Raw genomic sequence first — 9,853 nt, 5'->3', positions numbered from 1 at the left:
ACGGCTGCACCGCCCGGCTTTGCCACAAACACGTTAAGAATCATTTTCAGCCATCTGCAGATTATTTTTGGCAGTTCGGTTTGCAGAATTTGCCCACTTACCGACACTTAATTGGAAGCCCGTTAATTATCTTTGCTGGCGGTAGGGCTTCCGTGGCATTTTTGTTACTCTTGGGAATTTGCTTCCAGCCACTGAGTGAAAGGATTGAGGGGGGGGAAAGCCCTTCCCGGCCGCTTCTGCGACTATAAAAAATGAAAATAAAATGGACCGCGAAGGAGCCGGGGTACCCCATCTTCCCCCCCTCCCCGCTCCGCGGGGCTCCCCTCTGCCCGTCCCGGGGGGCAGGATGGTGAGGAGGAGGAGGAGGAGGAAGAGGATGATGAGGGGATGGATGGTGCGGAACGCACCGGGCCGGGGGGTGCGGGGGGCGGTGTGTTGGACGGTGCGCGGGGCGCTGCGCGGGGGGCGGAGCGCGGGGGGCGGTGTGTTGGACGGTGCGCGGGGCGCGGAGCGGGGCGGTGCGGGGGGCTGTGCGCGGGGCGGTGCGCGGGGGGCGGAGCGGAGCGGAGCGCAGGGGCGGTGCGCGGAGGTCGGTGTGTTGGACGGTGCGCGGGGCGGTGCGCGGGGAGGTGCGCAGGGGCGGAGCGGGGCGGAGCGCAGGGGCGGTGCGCGGGGCAGTGCGCGGGGGGCGGAGCGCGGGGGGCGGTGTGTTGGGCGGTGCGCGGGGCGGTGCGCGGGGGGCGGAGCGGGGCGGTGCGCAGGGGCGGTGCGCGGAGGTCGGTGTGTTGGACGGGGCGCGGGGCGGTGCGCGGGGCGGTGCGCGGGGCGGTGCGCAGGGGCGGAGCGGGGCGGAGCGCAGGGGCGGTGCGCGGGGCGGTGCGTGGGGGGGCGGTGTATTGGACGGTGCGCGGGGCGGTGCGCGGGGGGCGGAGCGGGGCGTATCGCAGGGGCGTATCGCAGGGGCGGTGCGTGGGGGGGGCGGTGTATTGGACGGTGCGGCGGGCGGTGCGCGGGGCGGTGCGCAAGGGCGGAACGGGGCGGAACGCAGGGAGGGTGCGCAGGGGCGGAGCGCAGGGGCGGAGCGGTTGGGGGGGAGGGGGGGCCGGGCGCTGCCCTGCCCCCGGGGTCCGCCCCGCCCCTGCCGCCGGCTCCGCGTGGGTGGCGGCCGCGCAGAGCGGAACCTCCGCGCCCGCAGAGCGGCGGGGCCGGGCCGGGCGGGGGCGGGGCGCGGAGGAGAGGCGCGGAGAGGCGCGGAGAGGCGCGGAGCGGAGCATGTCGGCGCTGCGGCGGAAGCTGGGGGACGACTACCAGGTGGTGAGCACCGCGGCCAGCGGCGGGGGGCTGCCCCCCCCCCGCGCCGCCCCACGCGGGAAGCGCCAGCGCTTCGTGGACAAGAACGGGCGGTGCAACGTGCAGCACGGGAACCTGGGCGGCGAGACCAGCCGGTACCTCTCGGACCTCTTCACCACCTTGGTGGACCTCAAGTGGCGCTGGAACCTCTTCATCTTCATCCTCACCTACACCGTGGCCTGGCTCTTCATGGCTTCCATGTGGTGGGTGATCGCCTACATGCGTGGGGACCTCAACAAGGCCCACGATGACAGCTACACGCCCTGCGTGGCCAACGTCTACAACTTCCCCTCCGCCTTCCTCTTCTTCATAGAGACCGAGGCCACCATCGGCTATGGGTACCGCTACATCACGGATAAATGCCCCGAGGGCATCATCCTCTTCCTCTTCCAGTCCATCCTGGGCTCCATCGTGGACGCCTTCCTCATCGGCTGCATGTTCATCAAGATGTCCCAACCCAAGAAGCGGGCCGAGACGCTGATGTTCAGCGAACACGCCGCCATCTCCATGCGGGACGGCAAGCTCACGCTCATGTTCCGCGTGGGCAACCTCCGCAACAGCCACATGGTCTCGGCGCAGATCCGCTGCAAGCTGCTCAAAGTAAGTGCCGGGGGGGGGGAGACACTGCCTGCCACCCCCTTGTCGGGACCTGCCACCCCCCCTGTGGGGACCTGCCACCCCCCCTCGTGGGCACCTGCCATCCCCCCCCTCGTGGGAACCTGCCATCCCCCCCTCGTGGGAACCTGCCATCCCCCCCCCCTTGTGGACCTGCCACCCCCCCCTCGTGGGCACCTGCCAAACCCCCCGTGGACCTGCCAACCCCCCATGGGCACCTGCCATCCCCCCCTCGTGGGAACCTGCCATCCCCCCCCCCGTGGGGACCTGCCACCCCCCCCCGTGGGCACCTGCCACCCCCCCTTGTGGACCTGCCATCCCCCCCCTCGTGGGCACCTGCCACCCCCCCTTGTGGACCTGCCAACCCCCCGTGGGCACCTGCCACCCCCCCCTCGTGGGCACCTGCCAAACCCCCCGTGGACCTGCCAACCCCCCGTGGGCACCTGCCACCCCCCCCTCGTGGGCACCTGCCACCCCCCCCTGTGGACCTGCCACCCCCCCCGTGGGCACCTGCCACCCTCCCGCCGGGTCCCCAGCGCCGCTCTGGGGGCGCAGCTTCGCCGGCCCCCACTCCCACCCGTGGCCCTGCAATGCTCGGCGGGCTCAGCCCGCCTGGCACCAGGTTTGCTCCCAACCACCTGATTGACCAGCAGCCTTGTAAAGAAATAGATATCGATATATATTGTATATGTGTATTTACCTGTATTACACATATATGTTTATAAATATATATATTTCCATATATCGCATATATATGGAACATATATTACACATACATATTTATAAACATATGTATTTCCATATGTTACACATATATAGAACATACATGCTTAGAAATATATATTTACATATATTGCGTATATGTAGAACGTATGTTACATGTATATATTTATAAATATATATATTTACACATATTACACATATATAGAAGATACATACTTATATATATTTACATATATTGCGTATATATAGAACGTATGTTACACATATGTATTTGTAAATATGTATATTTACACATATTACACGTATTTAGAACATACATACTTAGAAATATATATATTTACGTATATTACATATACATCGAATATATGTTACACATATATGTTTATAAATATATATTTACGTCTTTTGCACATATATAGAACATATATTGCATGTATATTTATAAATATATGTATTTTTATGTATTGCATATATATACGCATATCACATATATATATTTATAAATATATATATTTACATGTATTGCATACATATAGAGCATGTATTCCATATACACATTTATAAATATATATATATTATATGTTGCATACATATTTATAAATACATATATATTTATATATATTACATATCTATACTTCCATATTAATATATATAGACATAGATGCAGAGATATACCCCCCCGTATATGCGCCCATGTGAAAATACATCTATAGATACACTTCGTGATGTTGTAGAGGAGTATATTCTCTATCGAGAATGCATTATCGCTCCTGAGCGCGGGCTGGGTGTTCCGCGCTGGCTGTGCGCACACGCGGAGCTGGGGGGTGCGGGTTCCGCCGGGCACTGCGCTCCGCCCAGCCCGCAGCGGCCGCCGCGCGGTTTGTGCGCCGGCTCCTGGGGCTCCGGGGCAGCGGGGGGGGGGGGGGCCAGCCCCACGCGTGACCTTCAGACCACTCCAAACTGGGGCGACTGGTCCTGCGTGTCGGGGGAGAACCGCGGGTTTGGCTGAGCCTCGCTCCGGCAGCCGCGGGGGGCGCGGGGGGGGGGGGGGGGGGGGGGGGGGGGGGGGGGGGGGGGGGCGAAATAAGGGGGGGTGGGAAGGGCTCGGGGGGGGGGGGGTGTTTGGTGGGTGCTGAGCACCCCGCGTGTTGCTGTGGGTGCTCTGCCCTCGGGGTGGGTGCTGTGCAGGGGATGTGGGTGCCCTGCCCTCGGGGTGGGTGCCCTGCCCTCAGGGTGGGTGCTGTGCAGGAGATTTGGGTGCCCTGCCCTCAGGGTGGGTGCTGTGCAGGGGGTGTGGGTGCTGTGCCCTCAGGGTGGGTGCTGTGCCCTCAGGGTGGGTGCTGTGCAGGGGGTGTGGGTGCCCTGCCCTCAGGGTGGGTGCTGTGCCCTCAGGGTGGGTGCTGTGCAGGGGGTGTGGGTGCCGTGCCCTCAGGGTGGGTGCTGTGCCCTCAGGGTGGGTGCTGTGCAGGAGATTTGGGTGCCCTGCCCTCAGGGTGGGTGCTGTGCAGGGAGTGTGGGTGCTGTGCCCTCAGGGTGGGTGCTGTGCAAGAGATTTGGGTGCCCTGCCCTCAGGGTGGGTGCCCTGCCCTCAGGGTGGGTGCCCTGCCCTCAGGATGGGTGCTGTGCCTTCAGGATGGGTGCCCTGCCCTCAGGATGGGTGCCGTGCCCTCAGGGTGGGTGCTGTGCCCTCAGGGTGGGTGCTGTGCCCTCAGGGTGGGTGCTGTGCAGGAGATTTGGGTGCCCTGCCCTCAGGGTGGGTGCTGTGGCAGGGGGTGTGGGTGCCCTGCCCTCAGGGTGGGTGCTGTGCCCTCAGGGTGGGTGCTGTGCAGGGGCAGGCAGGGTCCCTGTGCCGGGGGGTGGGGGTGGGGGGTCCCCACTCGGGGTGGGAGGGGTGCTCACCCCCGGCTGCAGCACCCAGCGAAGCACAAGCAGCTTTTTTGCTCAGAGGCTCCCAAAGCCGCCGCGTTTTGGCCCAAATACGTGTTTCCACCGGGGCCCCTCCACCCGCCTCCTGCGACGAGGCCATCCTGACTAGCGAGAGGTCAGACTGTCACCTCCAACGTCGCTCTTTAGTGGCTTTAAAGAATAAAAAATAAATAATAATAAAAAAAAATAATAAAAACAGCCCTTTTTTTTTTGTAAGCAGAGGTGCCGCAAGGCGGGATTTTAAAAGTGGGTGCTTAAAACTTAGTGTGGCTCCAAACATCCTGAGCTTCAAATATGTGGAAGAGCCGCTTGGTAGCCGTCACTCCTCTTGGTTTTGTGACAGCAGCGCTGGAGCCGGAGCCGGGGGGGGGGTGTGGGGTGTGTGAAGGTTTTTGCAGCTGATTTAAAACCAGCAAGAAACGGAGAGGAGCTCGGGGAAGCCCCATGGCCGGGCACCCCGGGGTGTCGTTGCTGTTAGACCAAGGCCGAGGGTGCGTGGTGGCACACCGTGCCGTGGGGGTCCCCCCCGTGCCCTTCGCCGTCCCCTGCCCAAAGCCACACCAGAGCCCTCAACGTGGAGGGAGAAGGGGAAAAAGGGCTAAAATGCGGCTTTTTTTCCTGCGTCCAGTTACAGCCGGCTCCACACGCCCCCTCCCCAGTGTCTCTGCCAGGGCGCATCTCGCCGCTGCCGGCCAAAAAAAAAAAAAAAAAAAAAAAAGAGTTAAAAATAAAGATTTGCAGCAGGGAGAGTGATGTCAGGTCCCGGGGGTGCTGCTGTGCGTGGACAGGAGCACCGAAATGTGGGGGCGGGGAGGGGGGGGGGGTTGCTGCTCGGGTGGTTCTGCTTTGGTGTGGATGTAACCGGGAGTGCAGGTTTCTGGCCAAACCGGGAGGGCAGGGTTAATGGTAGGGCTGCTCACAGGTTTTCTGCTGAAATGCTGCTTTTTTTTTTTTTTTTGTAAAAGGTCATTCTGCTTGCAAAAGCTCTGTAAAATTGGAAATCCCAATATACTGTCATTATTTTTTTTTTTTTTCCAGTTAAGCTTAGACCATGCTGGAGAAAAAAAAAAAAAAAACAAAAAAACCAACATATATAAAACCTTAAAAGCGGCAAGTTAATGCAGAGACGCATTCACTGTAATTTTCACTTTTTAAAATAGGATTGTGAAGAACTTGCATGAAACTTAGGCGCCCTGTACTTTCCTCTCTACATTACACTGAGTTAAAAAGAATCACTCAAGGTCATTTCTTCCTAGAAATGTCTTGGCAAAATAGTCACTAGTCCGAGTTCTCACACCCTGCCTTGGGCTGAGTCCTGCCAGCAGCTCAGGGGTAGTTGTAAAACAATATTTGGTTTGTCCGTAGCATTTTAGCTCTCAATCTTTATCTCAATTCCCTCCGAGCAGAAGCGATCGCACTTTGTGTGTAAGACTTCACAGCTGAATAACGTAACCCCTGTTTTTACCGCGGCTGTTACAACAGGAGGGTGTTTGTGACGGAGACGCCGAATTCCCCGGGAATCCCGTGAGCTCCCGTGGGGGGGGGGGGGTGGGGGTGGTAGCGTGACCGTGCCGTGGGAGTGGGAGCAGGGTCCCCCCCCGGCGCTGCGGTTACAGCTCGCAGCACCCCACCCCCTTTTCCCCTTTCCTCCCCATCATTTTCTCCCCCACCCCCCACCCCCCCAGTTCACACCTTTTTCTCAGGACCTCGAGTCCCTCAAGCACCACGTTGCCTTATAACTCTCCTTTTTCATCACTGTTCCATCCGTTAAGGTGTCGGCTCGATAGGAATATTTTTTTTTATTTTTTTTTTTTTTGCCAAATAACAGTTCACCTCTGCGCGTGGGTGGGGGGGGGGGGGGTTTGGCTGGCCGGTTTTCATTTTCCACCTTTTTTGTCCCAGCGCCGAGCCCGGTGGCAAGGTCTCGGTGTCCCCGGCACGACGGTGTCCCCCGGAACTGGGCCAGCCTTCGCCTCCCCCGTGGCTGCTGGGTCGGGCTGTCTGACAGAAGCAGTTCCCTCCCTCGAGCTGCTCCTTGCCCTGCTTACGGGTGTTAGGTGGTGTTCTGCCTGTGTTTTTGTCTTTTTATTGAAAACCAGACTTCTCTCTAAAGAAAGAACAAACAAAACCCCGCAGGCAGGATATTTATGCAGATGTGCTCTAGATGTTTTCTTGGCTCTGATGCCTTTGCCTAGAACTGCATGGCATACGCTAGGATGGGGTAGCAGAGGCAGGTGTGATAAATCTGAATTTTCACACACAAAAATCAAAGCACGCGATTGTTCGTTCGGCATTAGATCTCTTGCAGGTCCAGCCACCGTTCAGGGAAAATTGTAAAAATAGAAATCAAATCCTAAGCGAGGCGCATAATCCGTTTTTTTTTTGCTCTGTCTGCTGCCATTTGCTTTTAGGCTCCCAACTGCTGGCGACCTCGGGGGGGCTCAGCTGTAGCTTCACCCCCCGTGCCCCGGGGGCACCCAGCAGCCTCCCACACCCTGCAACGGGATTTAAAAAAAAAAAAAAAAAAAAAAAAATTAAAACATCCCACATCAAGTCAGTGGTATTGCTAAATATGGGGAGTTTCACATCCGGAAGGATGGAAGGGCGCCTCAGGTAGTGATTGAACGCGGGGTTTTGGCTGTGTATGATGAATACAGCAGTTTGCAAAACTGCTTTTGAAAACCTGAGTAGCAAATAATGGGAAAGTGTATAATGAAAATAATGACCGGGAAAAGCTATAACGTTCTGTTCCTGCCGATGTATTACAAGGGAGGGGAGAAATCCAAGCGGGAGAGGGAGCGTTTGGGCTGGCGGTGCTGATGGCAGGGCTCTGTGTGGAGCGTGGCTTGCGACGAGGGGCATGAGCCCGAGAGCCAAATCTGAGCTTTCAGCTCCAGCCGTGATTTTATGGACGTGGTGCGGAGCTGTGAAACGCTGCTTTGCCGTGTCTCAAGCGGCTCCAGCCAAAGCAGTAACAGCATCCCCTTCTCCGGGCTTCTTTTGGCTAAAGGAGAGCGATGGAAAAGCTTCCCCGGAGAACTGCGAGCTCGGCTGGTGCGGGGCTTGCACCAGTCGTTGGGAAGCAGTGCTGGGGAACTCGCTCTTTTGGGAAAATCTGGTAATTAATCCGATCGCTGCCGCTTTCTGCCAGGAGTTCGCGGACAGTCCCTCGCCGAGGGGGGGGGGGACCCTGGAGGTGGCTGCGAGCCCTCACCTGCAATCGCTGTGTCGCAGCGTGGATTTTGTGAGGTTTTGGGTATCGTGAGGGGAGATTCCCCCTTCGTTGGCACACGCACCCCCCCCCCCCCGGGCAGGGGCACAGCTCTGGGCCCCCTGGTTTGGGGGGGCGGGGGGGGGGGGATGGCGTGCAGAGCTGGGTGACGGGCGGGATGGGTGCTGCGGGTCGGTGCCCAGCGCTCCCAATCCCCAGGGCTCCCGTGTCGGTGAGCTGCGGCGGCGGGAAGGTGTGGGTTCGGTTAGGAAGAATTTCTCTGTTTCCACCCATTCCAGGGCCGGGCCGTGCGGCCGGAGGGGGGGTTTGTCCTCGCGCCGCGGGTGACGCGGGATGCTCTGGTGATGGCCTCTCCGGCGGTGACGTCTCTCTGTCTGTCTCTCCCCTCGCTGCCCGTCCAGTCCCGCCAGACCCCGGAGGGCGAGTTCCTCCCGCTGGATCAGCTGGAGCTGGACGTGGGCTTCAGCACGGGGGCCGACCAGCTTTTCCTCGTGTCCCCGCTCACCATCTGCCACGTGATAGACGCCAAGAGCCCCTTCTACGACCTCTCCCAGCGCAGCATGCAAACGGAGCAGTTCGAGATCGTCGTCATCCTGGAGGGCATCGTGGAGACGACGGGTGAGTAGAGGAAGGGGATGCTCCGCGGAGCAGACGCCGCCCTCGCCGGTAAAAAAATCAGATTGCCCTTTGATCCTCCCGGCGAGCGCGCCGGGGTGGCCGAAGGCGTGTTTTCCTACCGAGGGAGAAGGTTGGGAGGGATTTTTTTTGGCAACGTGGCTTCGGCGCTCCGGGCAAGGAGGAGAAACCTCAGTGGTGGTGGCCACCGTGGCTTGGGGATACGGCACCGCAGCGGGGTCAGATATTCAGAATATTTTGGGTTGTTTTGTTTTTTGTTTTTTTTTTTTCGGTTTGAATGCTGTGGTGTCCCAGCGTTGCTGAGCTGGGTGGCTTTCGAGCGCAGGAGGCCACGTCCAGGAGCCTCGGGGTGTGGTATTTTAGTAACTCAGCCTGGTACCCTGGGGGGGCAGCAGAAGCGACCCGTCCGCGCTGTTCAAGAAAATATCCCTGATACTTCAAGAAAAAAATCCCTACTGTTAGCATAGCTGGCTCACGTGAGGATTTCAGGGCTGACACGCAGACCAGAGAACTCCAGGTTGTCTCCTTTCCTGGCAGAACGGGTTTGAAACAGAAATGATGGAAGAAAAGGAATTTGTTAAATGACTCATTAGAATTTTAAAGCGAAGCGGTGTGTTTGTATACGGTGAGTTTATTTCGGTAAATTTCTCAGACTTAGAAATTATACACAGAAAAAAAAAAAAAAAAAAGGAGATATTTTCTGAATCTGTAAAGCCTAACTCACGTAAGCTTGCAAATTTTGTGACCTAGTTTTAGAAGATGAGATGAATATTGGGTAAAATAGAGCAAAATGTGCTGGATCTTGATAAAACATGGAAGGATGAAAGGGTTTTAAAGTTTTAAAAAAAAAAATCTTTAAAAATGTGAGTAAATGAGAGAGGAAGAGGGTATTGAGCTGGAGAGCAGGTGGCCTGGAGGGGAACTGGGTTCAGTGATGGGAAGAGGATGTAAATAGGAAGGCGGAGGTGCCGCAGGTGGTGGGGAGTCTCGTTTCATGCCCTCCCCACGGATGGTTTCCAGCTGGGAGCCTTTGCTGAGCCTGGCCGAGGTAAGGAAAGCAAGCCCAGGTGCGAGGAAGGGGGGTCATCCCATCTAATGGGTGCCCTTTGATTTTAAGGGAGGAGGGGCGGGCACTTGGTAGGTTTTAAACTTGCAGAAAGTCAGGACCCACCTCTCCGTCCCAGTGCTCCCCCCCCCCAGCAGAATCTTTACGGCGGTTTCCACCTCCCCAGCCTTTCACCTTAACGCCAGAACGCTTTCAGCAAGGTGGAGGTCTCGCCCTGGGAACACGGGGTAACCTCTGCACGCAGGCGTGGGCGCTCGGTGTGCGTGAATGCGCGTCGTATAGCAAGAAAAACGGGAAGTGTTTCG

General features: G+C 57.8%; 1 protein-coding gene across 5 annotated transcripts in view; it reads left to right on the top strand.

Moving 5' to 3' along the window:
- The first annotated feature begins 1,126 nt into the window (after positions 1-1,126).
- KCNJ3 (potassium inwardly rectifying channel subfamily J member 3) overlaps positions 1,127-9,853 on the top strand; it is a 54,472-nt gene continuing 45,745 nt past the window's right edge. For all 5 annotated transcript variants that reach the window (XM_033001264.2, XM_042784323.1, XM_042784322.1 and 2 more), the window contains exons 1-2: positions 1,127-1,950; positions 8,248-8,464. In XM_033001264.2, coding sequence (XP_032857155.2) covers positions 1,273-1,950; positions 8,248-8,464 — 895 coding nt within the window. In that variant the 5' untranslated portion in view covers positions 1,127-1,272. The remainder of the gene's footprint in view (positions 1,951-8,247; positions 8,465-9,853) is intronic.

This window comes from Tyto alba, unplaced genomic scaffold (assembly GCF_018691265.1).
Source record: "Tyto alba isolate M040663 unplaced genomic scaffold, T.alba_DEE_v4.0 Super-Scaffold_7, whole genome shotgun sequence".
In the NCBI taxonomy this organism is placed as follows: domain Eukaryota; kingdom Metazoa; phylum Chordata; class Aves; order Strigiformes; family Tytonidae; genus Tyto; species Tyto alba.
Note: the sequence above shows the minus strand (reverse complement) of the source record. Positions and strands in the feature narration are given on the sequence as shown.